Raw genomic sequence first — 17,792 nt, 5'->3', positions numbered from 1 at the left:
GGACTATTTTTTTTTTTATAGTATATAGGACCTTTTTTTTCTTTTCTTTTATGCTGTATATTATACAGTTCGTGGAATTCTCCAGGCTAGAATACTGGAGTGGGTAGCCTTTCCCTTCTCCATGGGATCTTCCCAACCCAGGGATTGAACCCGGGTCTCCTGCACTGCAGGCAGATCCTTTACCATCTGAGTCACCATGGAAGCCCAAAGCACTCCTCAAAGCCAAATGTGCAAAACTTCCCAAACAAGGTCATGGTCACTGTTTGGTGGTCTGCTGCCCATCTGATCCCCTGGAGCTTTCTGAGTCCTGGCTAAACCCTTACATCTGAGAAGTATGCTCAGCAAATCAATGAGATGCATTGAAAACAGCAATGCCTGCAGCCGGCGTGATCAACAGAAAGGGCCCAGTTCTTCACAACAATGCCCAACTGCACATCACACAACTAACACTCCAAAAGTTGAACAAATTGGGCTATGAAGTTTTGTTTCATCCACCGTATTCACCTGACCTGTCACCAGCCACCACTCCTTCCACCATGCTGACAACCTTTTGCAGGCAAAACGCGTCCACCACCAGCAGGAGGCAGACACGCTTTCCCAGCGTTTGTCGAACCCCGAAGGAGGGTTTACACTACTGGGAAAACAAACTTATTTCTCGTTGGCAAAAGTGTGTCGATTGTAATGGTTCCTATTTTGATTAATAAAGACGTGTTTGAACCTAGCTATAATGATTTAAAATTCATGGTCTGAAATTACACTTACTTTTGTCCAACACCAGAGAACACCCACTGCCCCAATTTGAAAAGTAGTACTGACTGACCTGGGGCTTTGTTCCTTGGCTAAGATGGAGGGAAATCAGGGCAAGGGGCTCCAGAATCCCTGGCGGGGGGTGGGGGTGGGGGAGGCGTGCAAACACCCTTCATGAGGGGTGCAAACTCTCATGAAAGGTAGCCCCATTCTGCTAGTCTGGGGCCTGGAGCCCACCCGCATGACACTGGCATTCCACTCCCCAAAGGCCTTCAACCACCAAAATTGGGATCTCTGAGGGTGGGACTTAGGCACCTGATATTTACAGCTAAGATTCCCGACCTCAGAGGTACAGAGAATCACTTGGGAGCTTTCAAAACCCTCGGTGCCCAAGCCACACTGCAGACAAATCACATCGGAATCTTGGGGTGGTGGGGAACCGGGGATGGTACTCAGGCATCAGATGGTTTAAGGTCCACAGGCTTGAGACGCATTGCCTTAGGGTCTTTTCTAACCTGGGAAAGATCTTTCCTTGCAGACCAAGACTTTTGGATCTTTAGCGTGCTTATGAATTCCCAAGAATTGGGTTAAAATTGCAGATTCTGATTCAGCAAGACTGGTGTGGGGCTTGAGATTCTATATTCTGACAAACAGGTCTGCAGACCACACGGTGAGTAGCAAGGCTGTAGGTACTTAGGAGCATCCGTGGATTACTTAACAAAGACTTGAGTCCAAGACCTGCAGTGAGCCATGATCTTGTAGGTCTGGGATGGTAATGGTTTTTGGCAGAAGGGGCAGAGTGGGCTTTGTGATCAAAAACGAAACAAACGTTTGTGTGACTCCCTGAGTCAACCATGGAGTGGTGCTGACAAGAGGCGTGGCAGCCATGTGCTGAGAGATGAGTGATTATAAGCTTCTGTCCTTCCCATTCATCAGCAGAGGGCTGGCTTATCCACCTCCCTGAGTCAGAGTTAGCAGTTGTTGTTTGGCGGGGGCGGGGGCGTGGGTGGGGGTGGGCACATATTTTATTATGTAACTAAATGCAAATCTCAGATTGTTCTGTCCCAGATATGAAAACTACATGGCAGGCAAGTTTAGATGATCCGCTTATATTTTCTCTATGCTTTAAAAAAACTCACTGGAGACCTACTACCTGCCCTGTCACGGGGTGGCCATGCATGTGGCAAGCTGCCATATAGTTGGTGTGTAAATTACACAGCCTGCCTAACTACTGGACTGAACTTAGATGAAGGTGAGGTTTCTTATCACATTTATTACATGAGCCCACACAAGTGATTCCCAGGTGGCGCTAGTGGTAAAGAACCTGCCTATGGATGCAGGAGATGTAAGAGGCTAGGGTTCAATCCCTGAGTCAGGAAGATCCCCTGGAGGAGGGCATGGCAACCCACTCCAGTATTCTTGCCTGGAGAATCCCATGAACAGAGGAGCCTGGCGAGCTAAAATCCATAGGGTTGCAAAAGAGTTGGACACGACTTAAGTGACTTAGCGTGCGTGCACACAAGTGACACATTTCTGTAGATCCTAATACACATACACACACACACACACACACACACACACACAAGTGTAAGTAAAAAGGGAAAATCTGAACAAGATCAGCAGATGGTATCAATGCATCTTGGTTGTGAAAATTATACCAGAGTTTTGCCAAATGTTAGCCTCAGGGGAAGCTGGCCACAGTGTATAGTGGTCTCTCTGTCTTATTTCTTACATCTATGCATGGACAATTATTAAAAATTTCAATTAAGAAAAAGCATAAAACATCTTGTAGCCAGCCCTTAAGGTTTTTAATATGGGGAGATAAGTAACAAAACAAAAAAATGATAATACTTATTAAATGTTAACTGTATAACAGGTACTGTGCCAAGCATTTTACATGCATGGCTCTATCTTTTCTTCTTAATATTTACTTACTTATTTATTTGGCTGTGCCAGGTGTTAGTTGTAGCATGTGGGATCTCGTTCCCCAATGAGGGATAGAACCAGTCTCCTGCACCGTGAGCATGGCATCCAGGCCACTAGACCCCCAGGTGAAGGTGAAGTCACTCAGTCGTGTCCGACTCTTTGCGACCCCGTGGACTGTAGCCTACCAGCCTCTTCCATCCATGGGATTTTCCAGGCAAGAATACTGGAGTGGGTTGCCATTTCCTTCTCCAGGAGATCTTCCCGATCCAGGGATTGAACCTGGGTCTCCTGCATTGTAGACAGACACTTTACCATCTGAGCCACCAGGGAAGTCCCTATATGAAAGTTTTAATTTGCACAGCACTCTGTGAGGTGGTGGTTGTTATTATTACTGTTGTTATTATTGCTATCATTTTGTTTCAAATGAGGAGACTGGGGCTGGGAGAACTTAACTAGTTTTTCCCAGGTCACACAGTCAGGAACCAAACATGGCTCCAGAGCCCACTACATTATACGAAGAATGCAGACAAGAATGTTGTTTCTCTGGAAGGAGAAATCACAGTTAAAGATGAGGAATGTGCTTCAGGGAAGTGCAATTTGAAGGAGCCTGCACCTTGGCCTTGAAGGACCAGGTGAACTGAGCTGGCAACAAGCCAATCGAGGGCACTCCAGACCTGAAGATGGAAGAAAACACTGCCTGTATGAGAAACTGCCTCCTTTTCCAGATGAGGAAACCAGTGTGCACGTCTGCTTCGCCTCTCAGGTAGACAGAGGCATAATCATGGAAGGCCCCGAATGCTTGGGGATATGGTGAGGTCTTCCCGGATCCAGTTAGCAGTGAGTGAGAGCTGGTAAGACACCACTAAGGCCAAGGCTGTATCTGAATCACCGGCATTCGCAAGGCAAGCCAAGTGCAAGGTGTGGCCAGCTTGGCATAAACCAATCAATTCCCAATGATGGGGCGTCCCCGATGGCTCAGTGGGTAAAGAATCCTGCAATGCAGGAGACACAGGAGATGTGGATTTGATCCCTGGGTCGGGAAGATCCCCTGGAGTAGGAAAATGGCAGCCCACTCCAGTATCCTTGCCTGAAAAATCCCATGGATAAGGAGGCTGGCGGGCTATAACACAAAAGGTCACAGAGTTGGACTTAACTGAACGACTAAGCTCAGCATGAATCTATCCCCAGACCCAGAAGAGCAGCAGACAGCAATTTCCTAGTGGAAGGTTGGTATGTGAAGGGAATCAAGGAATGTACTTAGGAAGATGAAGACCACAAATTGTTGAGATCAGTGATTATTAGAATCATACTTGACAATACCTGGAATTCACGGCAAAAGCAATTCTAAAAAGAAAGTTTACAGCAATACCTCAGGAAGCAAAAATCTCAAATAAACAACCTAAACTTAAACCTAAAGCCACTAGAGGAAGAAGACCAAAAAAGCCCTAAAGTTAATAGAAGGAAAGAAATCATAAAGATCGGAGCCGTAACATGTATCAGAGCATGTATCATAAAGATACATGAAACAGAGGCAAAGACAGCAATAGCAAAGATCAGAAATTAAAAGCTGGTTCTTTGAGAAGAATAAACAAAAGTGATAAACCTCTAGCCAGACTCATTAATAAAAAAAAGATAGAGGACTCAATCTAGCAACCTAGTACCATGTGGCTACTTACTCATTCAGTTATTGAGCGCATATTATATGACTAGTATGATCCCAAGGACTTGGGACATATTACTGAACGAAACGGTGACCAGCCTGCCTACCATCATGGAGCTCACCTTCTAAGCTTAGTGCTGTATCCTGGTCAGGAAGATTCTTAATTATCAGAACCTAAGAATGCATTTCCATACTGTGTACTTGAGATCCCATCTCTTTAGAGAAATACAAATCTCTCTGGGGTGAGGCTGGGCAACTCTGCAGAAGAACAGACACAGCACTTCTGATTTAAAAGCAAGGATGATCTTACCCCAGTATGGCTACGGGGAAACTTAAGATGGGCAGACTGGCAGGCCTCGCCTCTGAGTTGGATCAAGAAAGCAAGATCAGAACCAAGGTGAAGGATTGGCAGTGCAATCCTTGAAGATGATTCAAGTTAGCCTGGGGTACCCTCTCTGTTTTCCACTCCCAAACTGGGATTAATTTAGGAATCTTCCATAAATGTAGACACTGGGGGCTTTCCAATCTTAGCCTGGGCAAATACTACTCCAAGACAGATCAGAACAAGATGGCCTTGCTTTGTAAGAGTGGGAAAGGAAGACAGGAAATAAGGACCCCTGGAGATGGTTTAGTTTACATGTCAGCCTTGTGCTGTAACATAGAATTAGAGACATGGAATTTTTCTCAGAAGCTAAAAGCAACACACAGATGAAGAGAACACCCTAAAAGATAAGATGCTGGTTACTGTTTCTACTGCTGGGCACCTTAAAGGTAAGTGAGTCAGGCAAGAGTCAAGAATGGGCAAATTTACTAATATTACCCCCAACCAAGAATTTTTAGCCATTTCAAATTTTAAGTTCTCACGAGCCTCAGACGTCTGAGAATAAATATTTTAAATGTCTTTTGACTTAGTTATGGGAGGATTCACCCCCATAACTTGGGCTTTTTTTTAAGCAACATTATAAAAAGTTTGATTTGGTTTTCAATGACCCTCTAATGCTTTTGTATCATGTTTGCAATATTTAGCCATTTGATATACACCTGGCTATGTTGTGCACATGTGTAAGAAGCACAGACATCCACAATTAGGGAGTAACTTTTTGCATGGGTAAAAGAAATCTGTGCTCACTATACCACTATCCCTGTGGCATAATTTTCCTGCTTTAGTCAAAATTTTTCTACAGCACAAAACTGTTTTTGAATATACAGCTTCTACTCATGTTGACACTTGAGTGAGAGACTGGCTCTGCTACAGAGAACAGCAAAGTGAGAAATGGTCCCTCCACCTGCAGAGTGCAAGCTATCTAAAAAGTCATATTCATCGTTCTGAGATAATTGCCTTGGTCATGCCTGAAAACACAGATGGGACCTTGAGTTGAGAGCGTGCAAGGTGGGTGTGCATTCATGAATGTGTGAGTGTGTAAGCAAGAGTGACCTAAGAAGTTCAATATAGACAACAGGGTCCCAGAGACGGCCCATTTTATTTCGCTGCATTGCCAGGAAACAAGAGAGCTTGCTGGTCCCCAGAGTTCTCCATCTCAGAATTGAGCTTAGAGCACAAGCTGAGGATGAGAGAGGGGGCTCCCTCCTTCAATGCCTCTCAGCTCTGGGCAGCTGAGGGAGCTAGGAATTGCCTTGCACAGCAATGGGTCTAAAACTAGCCTTGTCAATAGCCCCTTCCCCTCCACTGACTTTTGGGAGGCCACTGGGCAACACCTCCCCCTTCACACACAGCGCTTAATAACTGAAATAATTTGCCCAGTGAAATGCTCAGTGTGGATGCCAAACAGCTGTGAAAAGGCACCCAGCTGAGCAAGGCAGAGTAGTTTATGAGCAGAAAAGGACATGCTGTGTCTACTGACATGGAGAAATGAACGCTGCATCTTAATTTTATATTACTCTTTGGCCAAAACCCCTCCTTAAATGTATCTCAGGCCTGAGTCTGTGGTCACTGCTGTGTTAAACAACCACATAGGGTAAAGCTGGCACTCCTGCAAAAGAGTAGAGTAAATGTGGCCCTCACATGGCTAATTTGGCTAGTGGAACAGAAAAATCTGCTCAGGGAAGAAAAACAGCCTCACATCTGGAGATTTTTTCAGATTGGCTATTTTATGAGTGGGCCTTTAGAAATCATCAGTGCATTAAATTTTTACTTTTTCCCAAAGTGAATTCAACAACTGAATGCACTTGGGAATATTTAGTTTTCTTTGGAGTATTATCTAGTCTTCTATAAAAACAATACTAAGTTCCTACTACAGAGTTGGGAGAAGGGAAAGCAGAGGCTGAGTAAAAATAATGATAAATAACTTTTCTTGGGTATTTACAGAAATCAAATCTTGGCCATAATACAGCATCAGTTCAAAGCCCACTTAAAACCCTGTACACTTAAAAATATAATAAATTCATATATCACATAACATCCTTAGTATATTAATTTTTCCATCTCTTTCAAATATACCCCCAAATCAGTAACAGGGTAAAACTTTTTTTTTTTTAATTCCTGCAGTGTTTTCTTTGCCTCTTTTACACTATGTGGTCTAAGAAAAATAAAACAGAGATTCATTCAAAAATCTACTTAGATTTTTGAGCACAGCAAAGTCTACTTTCTCTACTTTCTCCAGCATCATTAAGCAAATTCTGTAAATCTTTTAGACACACCAAAATCTCTCATTCATTCTATGAATTCTGATAAAAGCCAGCACTTACAAGTTTCAAAAGTGTCCTGGAAAATCACCAAAAAGAATGTTTTGGTTTCTTTTAAAGACTATACCCAAAACATTTGCTTGAAAACTTTCTGAATAGTGACATTGCCTGATAAAACCCATGCAGTAGACAAAATATCAGATTTCTTTTTCCAGCTGTCCAGAATCCCATTAGTGCCTCTTACTTCTATCTGTCTTTTGCTATAATTAGGATGGCTTAGGGTTTATCTGGGCCTTTTTTCAAAACCAGATTTCCTTCCCAGCAGCAGCCCCTGTCATTCACAAGTCCCCTGGTGGTACTGGGAGAATTATTTTGATGTACACTGTGGTATAGCAATTGTGAATGTGGAGGGAAAGGAAATACACACATGCACACACACACAAATACATTTGAGCTTATAAATTGTAAAAGAGGAGTTTTACCTGAGGATGATCACTCCAGCCTGAAACCTTGCACGTTTCAAATACGTCCGTAACCCACACCCCTTCTCTCTGGAACTGCAAGGTCTCCTCCTTGGAGAGCAAGCCAGGTGGAGTCTGCAGGGTTTTCGCTTCTGGCTCTGCTTGGGTTGGAACCTCAGGGCCTCCTGCAGGAAACTGGGGCTTCAGATCAGTCCCTTTTGCTCTGGCATGGGAGCTGGCTCTTCTGTCACTCGGGGTTAGTGGGTGCTTAACAGGTCCCTTGGGACAGAGGCGATCCAGGGAGGCTTCCGCTGTCCTTTCTTCCAGGCTGGAATTCAGCCTCTTGGCTTTTCCCTTAATTCCCAGTCGCCACGTCCTGGCAGGTTTCTCAGAGCCCCGCTGGCTCCATCCGTCTTTTCCCCCTACTCTTCTCTCGGCCCTGGTCTCCAGACACCGGCTCATCCCTGGCTGTCCTGACTCACCAGACAAGTGCTTCCCCTCTGTCCCTGTCACCGCTTTATCCATGTTTAGCAGGTTGTCACCAGAGAATTCCTTTCCGGCCTGGTGGCTGTCTCTGGTTTCTCCTTGAATTCCTGGATAACCGTCTTCAGCAGCCTCCAAGGCAACGGGTGGTTTATACCTGCCCGGGTCTGTCACCGTAGCCGGTCCATCCTGCTGAAGTCCCAGGGGCAGGGGCATCCCCTCTCGCAAGGATGAGGCTCTGTGCGTGGAGGCCCGGCTGCTCCTTCCCCCCACTTCTTGGGGTGGTGAGTGATGACCACAGAGGCCAGCGGTGGCATCCATGGGCCCCGTGTCATCCGACACCGGGGGCCTGCAACCCAATTCACTGAAGAAATGCGCACACCCACCCAGGCTACACTCACTGAATTCCATCTCTTCGTCATCGCTTTCTAATAAAAAAACATGCTCCGTCCCCTGCAGGTTCCTTTGCCAGATCGCATTAGAGTAATCTGTCATAACGTCGGAACATTCCAGATACTCCAGGTCATCATCTGAAAACTCCTCGGTGCAGGTTAGGGTTATCTCTGGGCAAAGTTCATAGTCACTGTCAGAATCTGTGCTGGAAGCCGGGGGGCTGACGGGCCTGGTACCTGGAGGAGCGGACGAGTCTTCCCGTGTCAGGACCAGGCTGAAGCTGATGTACTTCTGGACTCTGGCATTTTGGTGACTAGAGTTCAAGGCTTCCTCGTTAGGGCCCTCAGGGTCTAAGGCACCATCTGTTAACCTTGGTACTTCGGAATGCACGGCCCTGCAGCCACACACATCTTGTTTATCAGGAGCATCACTTGAACTAGAAAAACGCAACCCGTCCGCAACGCCCTCTGTGTTAGCAGCACCACCAGCCTCTTCCGTTTGCCTCGTGTCTTTAACCGCCAAGGGGTTGTCAGAGCCAGATGCGCCAGGGTCACGGTCGGCCGATACCTGGAGTGAATGAGCACCGCTGGATTTGGAGGAGGGGGCGTCAGCTGACGTAGGAGGCCCCGAGGCGATACCTTCTCCTTCCTTATAAGGATGCTCTTTCTCATCAGTGTGGTTTGGGCTCTCCTGCTCATACGTCTCCGTGTCGTGTTTCCAACCTGTGTGCCCGTCATCTTTTGGGTTGGGAGAGAGTGGTTGGTCCTCTGACGGGCACTGCACTTCAATGGAAGCAGAGCAGCAGATCATCCCAAAACAGTTCCGAGCAGAGACTTGATAAACAGCAGTGTCATTTTGGGTACAGCTAGGATGAAGAGAGGAGACATGTAAGTTTGCATGCTGACATGCCTTGCATCCTGGCACACACAGACAATGACCGTGGTTTTCCTGCACACTCAAGATCTGGGGTCCCCCTGGGAAGGGGTTTGTGGTCAGAGGCAACGGGCTGAGATGCTCAGCATTTTCCCTTAAGACTTTCACAGTCTTACCCCAAATCGAAAATGCTGAGAATAACTCAGATGAATGGGGAAACCGTTTCTAGTTTCTTCTTCTCTCTTTTATTTTAAGTCATGTTATGTTATAGAAACTTGAAGCAGCATTACTTTCTGAAGGAATGCATAGTACACAAAAAACTAAAGCACTCTAAATCTTATAGTGGACTACTATAAGACTGTGCTAAGAAAACATGGTTCTTGCCAGGAGTCTGTAAAGCTAACACCATACTAGGACTATGTGCATGAAGAACAGTGCCCTTTCCTCTTTAATTTAACATGACTATAAAGCCTAAACCACAGCCACGAACCCCTCTGGCTGGAAACCAATGTCCACATGCCATCCTGACCAGTACCCGCCCAGTGTTTGGCTCTGGCTCAGCAGGGAAGAAACTGAATCCTGGATCACGCCAGGCCTGCTCTCCCTGCTCCAGAAAGGATGGTGCTGGGGGCCCCTCCCTTTCTTGACTGGAGCCACATGGCGCCTGGAGCCTGACTTGCTTTGCTGACCTTTCCCCTTAGAACACTTCTCCAGGCTCTGCAGTCTCAATAAACACGTGTTGTACCTGCTCTATTTTTTTAATACTAAGTTTTATTTGTTTATTAATACTTAGCAGCGCCAGGTCTTAGTTAAGGCATATAGGATCTTTGATCTTTGCTGCAACATGAGGGATCTTTACTTGCAGCATGTGGGATGGCGGGCTGCAGTCCATAGGGTCACAGAGAGTCGGACACGACTAAGTGACTTGGCACGCACACATGCACGTGTGCACACATGGGATCTAGTTTCCCCACCGGGGATCAAACCCGGGCCCCCTGCACTGGGAGCACCGAGTCTTAGCCACTGGAACACCAGGGACGTCCCTATACTTGCTTTTGAATTTGCACTTTTATTTATCTCACTTGACCTCATCGTAACACTGCTGGTGTATTATGTACTATCCATCTTCAGAAAGCAGAAGCTGAGGGTCTGGCTCAGGCTCAGAGGTGATGGTCAGATTGTTAGTGACTCATGCATGTAAGAGATGCACAAATGTCTCCCCCAGGAGGGTCAGTGTTAGATGTTTACAGCTGTGGGACACAGTCTTCCTTATCCTCTCTCTTCCTTACTGGAGGGCCCTCTATGTCTCTTGACCTCATATGTGCTCATAAGCCTTCAACTGTCGGGTACCCACTCACATAGGCCTCATCTTCAGAAAGCACAAACTAATTTCAACTGCATTAATGCTTTGTTTTTTTGGCAACTTGATTCTCAAGTAGAAGACATTTGAGATGGCCGAGGTTGGCCAGGCCTGATCCATAGCCAATCTCTGGATTTGCTATGGACAATAGCATGGGGAGAATGAAATTTAGGGCAACTTTCTGGGGGAATCAGTAGCTGCTCCTGTCTATTTCACAAGATTATTCTGAGGTTCAAATGACAAAATCAGGGTGAAAGGACTTTGTGAAGCAGAAACTTTATGCCATATATACTCTACAAGAAAGCAAAAGTGATAAAATGATAATTACATGATGTGATAAGAGTGTTAGCTGACATTGCTATGGCAGTCATATTGTAATATAAAGGTGTCAGATCAATACATTGTACACCTTCAACTTACATGGTGTTCAGTGTCAAATAGAACTCAATTTAAAACGAGGAGGGGAGACTTCCCTGGTGGTCAAGTGGCTAAGACTTTGTGGTCTCAATACAGGGGCCTGGGTTCAATCCCTGGTCAGGGTCATACGCTGCAACAAAGATCAAAGATTCCACATGCTGCAACTAAAATCTGGCACAAATAAATAATTTTTTTAAAAAAAGGATGGGGCAGCACTAAGACCAGGTTTTCTGTGGTTCTTAAGAAGTCTGCAGAAACTATCAGGATGACTTGTAAAGTCTTACATCAGATTCAAATTCTTGAATCAGAATCTGTGGCTAGGGACTTCCCTGTGGAACGATGGCCAAAACTCTACACTCCCCCATGCAGGGGGTGAGGGTTTGATCCCTTCCTGGGGAACTAGATTCCACATGCCACAAGTAAAGCTCCTGCACACCACAGCGGAAACCTGGCACAGTAAATAAACAAACAAATATTGAAAAAAAAAAATCTGTGGGTAGAGGGCCTAAGAATTTACTTTTCAAGTTCCCAAACATATTCTGCTACGAACTGTCCTTGGCCTACCCTCAAAGACATCCTCCTCCTCATCATTAGTTAGGCTGAGGTCTCCTCAATTGAAGCTGAGAGGAGCATGGAGAGAAACAGACTTTTGCATGACTTTCACATGGCCCACGTCATTCCCCTCATGCATCTTTCTGATGCATTCTTGGAGATTTGGCCTCAGTTGAGAGCTTAAATGGGGCTTCCCCAGTGGTTCAGTGGTAAAGAATCCACCTGCAATGCAGGAGATCCAAGAGACTCAGGTTCAATCCCTGGGTCGGGAAGATCCCCTGGAGGAGGGCATGGCAACCCACTCTAGGTATTCTTGCCTGGAGAATCCCACGGAGAGGAGCCTGGCGGGCTTCAGTCCATAAGGTCGAAAAGAGTCAGGACTGAAGCTACTGAGCATGCACGCAGGAGAGCTTAAACAGAGTATAAAACAGCCCCCAGGGGCTTCCGGAAAAGCCCAAGTAATTCTGATTTCCTCTTCTATCCAGGCCATGATCCATCTGCTGAACAAACCAGCTACCCTGAAGGTACTATGATTCATGTAGGAAGAAGAGAAAGGAAGAGGAAAAAATGACCCTGAGAGGCACAAAGGACAGGTAAGAAAGGAATAGAGAGAACAGAGGCAATTCACAAAACTCAAGAAGGGAAAACACAACAAATGTTAGAAAAATATGGAGAAAATCAATGGATTCTGTGCATTTAATTTCTGAATGATGAAATTAACAGATATGGGAATGTTATGATTTAGTAATGTCAGATTTTATGGAACATGTGTTTTAGCTGATATAAGATTTTACAAGTCATCCTGAGTACATTAAAGAGGAAGAGGAACTGGATTAAGTATAATTAACTTCTCACTGTCTAATGAATGCCTTTGAGAGAGTTATGGTTTGTGGTTGGCATGTCCTAGATAATTATCTCTCAGCATCCTAACGAGGAGGTGGAGAAAATCCGGCAAGAAACCCAGCCTTGTTGAATGCCTCCTCTATTAAACAGTATGCTGGCTGCTCCCTGTCTGCAAAACTAAGGCTCAAAGGAGTCATTTCCCCCAAAGTGACAAAGTTGGTAAGTGGCAGAGCTTAGAGAGGAAACCAGAGTCTCTGACTCTTATGCCTGGCTCTGTGTGTCCTGTTAGAAAATGCACATTCAGAGGAGGGAAATGACAGGGTGCAGAGAAAGATCACATCTGCAAGTAAAGGGTTTCTTTTCTGAGTTTGCATCTTCATGGGTAAACTGACGACAAGAGTGTGAACCAATATAACGGTAAGAGCTGACGGGGAGTCAAGGAGGGACTTCCCCAGTAGGTCCAGTGGTTAAAACTCCAAGCTTCCAACGCAGGGGGCTCAGGTTCAATCCCTGGTTGAGGAATTAAGATCCCACATGCTGCTCAGTGTGGCCAAATGAATAAATAAAATTTTCCAAATTAAAAAAAAGAGATGGGGGAGACATCATGTCCAGCCCTGAAATGACTAAAAATCTCCCGGAGAGGTGTTGTAAGCTTCTCAGAGGCGTTTACAGTCAGTTCTGTGCCAAGTTGCATGGTGCATTCCAGAAGGGCAAAGGGAATTCAAAGCAGGGACCTCAGTGGTAGCCGTTGAAATGGCATGAACACAGGGTTGGGGTTTAGAATCTTGGCAAAGTGCTGGCAGAGTGGCCTGCCTGTGGACCCCACGGTGATTTGACAGGAATTCAAAACCATTCGGGAAGAAATTCCCTGAACAATTAATTGCGCTCTCCTTGCATACCTGCATACCTCTCCTTTTGGCTGAAGAAGACAGCAGCCTTCCTCCACCTTGCTGTGAAAATCTTGCCTGAATACTCTTAGGTTCTTTCTAAATGAATCACTTCCATATTAGAGAAAAAGGGATGCATGAGACCTTAAGTAAATGGGGCTTCTTCTGAGCTTGAACTATTTGGTTTAAACCAAAGGTTCTCAAACATTTTGGCAGCAGGACCCTTTAAACTCTCAAAAATAATTGAGGAGTCAACAGATGTTTGTTTATAGGGGTAATATCCACCAATGTTGACCATATTAAAGTTATGGAAAAATTGAAAACATTTGTTTATTCCTTCAAAAAGAACAAAAATTGCCTTATTACAAGTTTGCATAAATGACATATTTTTATGAAAAATACCAGGACAGCACCAGAGAGGAAAAAAACATTTTTTTTTTTTTTTGCAAAACAAAGTAACATTGTGCATGCTAAGTTGCTTCAGTCGTGTCCAGCTTTTGAACACTGGAAGAGTGGTATTGCTTTACATTTTTTTCATTTAGCTTGTGGCTTAATAGAAGATAGCTGGATTTTTGTATCTGCTTCTGTTTTCAATGGGATGCACTACAGTGTTCGGGTTGAAGTATATGAAGAAAATCTGGCCTCACACAGATACGTTGTTGGAAAAGGAACCAGCATTTTAATGGTCTTTTTAATATGGTTTCAGATAACCTCTTTGATACCACACAAAGATTAGTTGCAATGTGGAATCCAAAACACGATCAATGAATTTTTCATACATGTTACACAGAATCTGTTGGTCTGCACTGCATTTTACATGGATCTTTAACCCACGTGTGATTTTGTATCATATATTGGTCATTTGGAAAAACTTTGTTCATGAGATCTTCCTAATATTAATATGGTTCAATATACAATGTTTTTAAGAATTAACATTCATTAATATTACTCTTACCCTTGTCAGAACAGCCTTGAAGTATTGGGAAACTATCAAGCTTATAAAGAGATACAAGTTTTCCAAACTTCTAAATTAAGGAAATAATATGAATATTCACTTATAACAATGTGAGTCAGTTCTGTGCTAAACGGCATAGAAGTAGAAGATGAAAAGCATCAGCAAAAACTGTGACATAAAGGACCCCTAAAAGTTTCCTCCTTTACAAAAAGAAGGCAGATTTGTCTGAATCAACTTTTTCAGAGCTCTCAACACCAGTCAAGGGCAAAGTAGGTAGCATTTGTTCAAGAAAAATGGCTGACTCCCAGCAAGAAGAGTGAGTTTTTTGCAATTTAATTCACCCTAGCCCTCTCCCCTATCCCCAGTTGCATGGTAGTCTCAAGAACCAAGAGCCTACAGTCAGTGAAAATCTGCAGCCCAGTAACCGCCCCCTTCCCAGGGAATCAGTATTATGACCCGTCTGGTGCTGACCTGGACGACCTCACCCACGAGACTGTCTTTACATGACAGAGCTCAACCAATATGAGCAACACTTTTCCTGAGAGCCTTTTTGTCCAAAAATTCAGAGCCAATACTTTCACATCGCGGCTGCCTGCGGCAGAGGGTAACAACTATGGCGAACACAGGGGAACCGACATGTCGCATTGGGAAGGAGGAGGTTGGTTGCCGTTGATGCTGGCGGTGGGGGTGGCTGAGGGCAGGCAGGAGGCTGGGGTACGCTAATTCTAGAAGTTCCTTGGGATTCCACCTACTTGGGATGGTTTTGAGTCCTGTGAACAAGTGTCATAAATGTGAGTAAGAACTAAGAACCCAGGAAAAGGATCCACAGGACAGTGATGCTATAAAATAAGAACATGAAGACAAGGAGTTGGGGAACAGAATGTATCAAGTCCAATAAAAGACATGGAGTCATTTTTTTCTTTAGCTGTTGGTGCAATAGACCAATCCAAACGGATGCACTTTTAAATCCCTCCACTTCTGTCACCATGATTCGCATCATCCCCGAAGGGTGTCGTGCTTTCAAATGCATTATTTCATACATTTATCTTTTCATGATTGTTGTTATTATTGTTGTTTAGTCGCTAAGTCATACCCAACTCTTTTGCAATCCCAGGGATTGTAGCCCACCAGGCTCCTCTCTCCATGGGATTTTCCAGGCAAGAATACTGGAGTGGATTGCCATTCTCCTCTCCAGGGGATCTCTCCCACCCAGGGATCGAACCTGGGTCTCTTAGGTCTCCTGCATTGCGGGCGGATTCTTCACCACTCAGCCACCTGGGAAGCCCTTATTCATGACCACAGTGGCACAAATAAGATAAGTTGCATCTGTGTGGAATGCGAAGCAGATGACCCCACTCCTGTTGCTGCTCGTTTCCTTCTGTCTCCTGGATGTCATTTGCCCACTCCCCCAAAAAGTTCTCACCATCATTAAAAATGCTGAAACTCAAACTGTGAGATGTGGCCAGGTGCCCTGAAGGCAGAGCTGGTAGGAGAATAAGCTGAAACTGTTGGCTAGAGGTAAGATTTGGAACCCTCTCTGAATTTCAGATATGACTCTATTACTCATTCCATGTTCCAGTGGAAGAAAACAAGATCTGGGAACGCGCTGTCTCCCCAGCCCCCCCTAGCCTGCCTGTGCAGCAGTGGGGGAGGCTGGGCTCAGTGCATACTTACATGATGACGTCCTTGTCCTTCCCGCAGTCAGAGCACAGGTGAAGGTCATAATATTTTCTGACACTAAGTGTCTGTATTTTATGACTTGCCTAACTGCTATTGTCCATTTTATAAACTGACTTACTCAGAATAACTAAAGGAGTAAGCAAGGCTTGCGTTTCCTTTCCATGCCCCAAAGCTACGTTCATTACAGAGATGGAAGAATTCTAACACTACAAACACACAGAATTTCTTGATATTTTCTGCAAGAAGCTAGATGTATTTTAAAATTGATAAAGATATTCCTTGTACATGCACTGATTTATCTAGTTACTTATCCAACAGATGTGCTGAACCAGACATCTGGAGAGATGAAGGGGGCTTTGGTTTGTGCTGCTCCAGGGGCCCCTCTTGTGCTTGTCCCCTCTTGTGCTCACTATTACAGAGCTGGCCCCTGGAACCTGCATTTCCCCCTCTCCCAGGGCCACTGGTTCTCTGCTGCACTTGACCCAAAGAAGGCAGGGGACAGGGCTTCCCAGGTGGCACAGTGGTAAAGAATCCACCTGCCAATGTGGGAGGCACAGGAGACACGGGGGCTGGAAAGATCCTCTGGAATAGGACATGGCAACCCACCCCAGTATTCTTGCCTGGAAAACCCCATGGACAGAGGAGCCTGACGGGCTACAGTCCATGGGGTTGCAAAGAGTCGGACACAACTGAGCATGTACACACACACACAACACATACACATACACACGTACATGCACACACACAGGCAGAAGGTGGGGCTGACCCAGGCCAATTAGGAGCAGGAGGAGTTACCGACCAGGAGGTGGAATCCAGATCATGAATGACTTTGCATCCCAGACTGAGGGGTTTGGACTTCAAGCTCCAGTTCTTCAGGAAGTAGATGAGAGTGCTCATTTTGGGAGGAGTGGAAATCGTTCTGTGAGAGGCTCACCATGTTGCACAGGGTACCAGAGTGAGGCTGAGAGGCCCCGCTCTCCTGAGGCCTCCGGCTAAGCAGGAACATCCCATCCTCCCCTAAGTCCTGTTTGACCTAAAAGCGCATACACCCGGCACACGGCATGGCACTTGAAAAAGGAGACAGAATATGGATGGCATGAAACCTGCTTCCTTCCCTGGGGGAGCTAGCAATTTGGCCAAGAGATGACTCTCAGGTATTAAACAGGGAGCAGGACATGATTTGCAAACTTCAGAGTCATCGAATTCTCAAAGGCACTGTGGAGGCAGGGAGTGCTTGTGCCGGACAGGAAGGGAGAGGTCAGGGTGGCTTGGATCTCGGGAAACAGAGCCAGGAGCGGGTAACCTGAGCCCAGTGGGGAGGATTAGACTTGGCTGGACAGGGAGGAGGGGCAGGCACTCCAGGCAGATGTATAGGAGCGAGACCCAGCAGGTCATGGGTGAGGGTCAGTGAAGAGACGAACTGTGTGGGGAGGAGGCCCTGAAGGGTGGGTGTCGGGGGCTGGAAGGCACGGAACTCTGCTCAGGAGCGAACTGCCGGGGCAAGTCTGCCGTCCCTCTCCATTCAAGTGCAATTCTGAGCAGATGGGAGAGGCGGGCTGCAAAGTGAGTATAGCGCGTTGTGCGTAGGGGCAGACTTGGCGGCCAGCCCGCCTGGGTTCACACGCCGTCCGCCCGCCATGTGATGGTGGACAGTCACTGGATCTGCATTGGGGCTGACATGAGGTTATGGAGCTAATTCCTGGAAAGGGCTTAAAGCAGGGCCCGGAACACACGAAGCTCTAAATCGGTGGTTCTCAGCCCTGCCCTGGAATCTCCTGCAGTGCTTTATAAAAACTGCCAGTGCCAGAGGAGTCTTAGGGCAGGGAGACCATTCTGCAGGATGCGATATTGGTGGGCAGGTGTCATCAGGCATTTTCCCAAATCCATGGGATGTGCAACACCGAGAGAGAGA

The 17,792-nt window shown here is 45.8% G+C and overlaps 1 protein-coding gene and 1 long non-coding RNA gene across 12 annotated transcripts in view; one reads left to right on the top strand and one right to left on the bottom strand.

Annotated features, from left to right (window-relative positions):
- ALPK2 (alpha kinase 2) overlaps positions 1-17,792 on the bottom strand; it is a 157,801-nt gene that overhangs the window by 79,436 nt on the left and 60,573 nt on the right. For all 9 annotated transcript variants that reach the window (XM_006073381.4, XM_044934633.2, XM_044934637.2 and 6 more), the window contains one exon: positions 7,459-9,178. In XM_006073381.4, coding sequence (XP_006073443.4) covers positions 7,459-9,178 — 1,720 coding nt within the window. The remainder of the gene's footprint in view (positions 1-7,458; positions 9,179-17,792) is intronic.
- Positions 9,062-17,792, top strand: part of LOC102390942 — a 46,393-nt gene continuing 37,662 nt past the window's right edge. For all 3 annotated transcript variants that reach the window (XR_006547738.1, XR_003106038.2, XR_003106039.2), the window contains exons 1-2: positions 9,062-9,200; positions 12,001-12,108. This is a non-coding gene — a long non-coding RNA (uncharacterized LOC102390942). The remainder of the gene's footprint in view (positions 9,201-12,000; positions 12,109-17,792) is intronic.

The sequence above is a fragment of the Bubalus bubalis genome, chromosome 22 (assembly GCF_019923935.1).
Source record: "Bubalus bubalis isolate 160015118507 breed Murrah chromosome 22, NDDB_SH_1, whole genome shotgun sequence".
NCBI classification, from domain to species: Eukaryota; Metazoa; Chordata; class Mammalia; order Artiodactyla; family Bovidae; genus Bubalus; species Bubalus bubalis.
The sequence above is the reverse complement of the archived record's forward strand: the minus strand, read 5'-3'. Positions and strand labels throughout refer to the sequence as shown.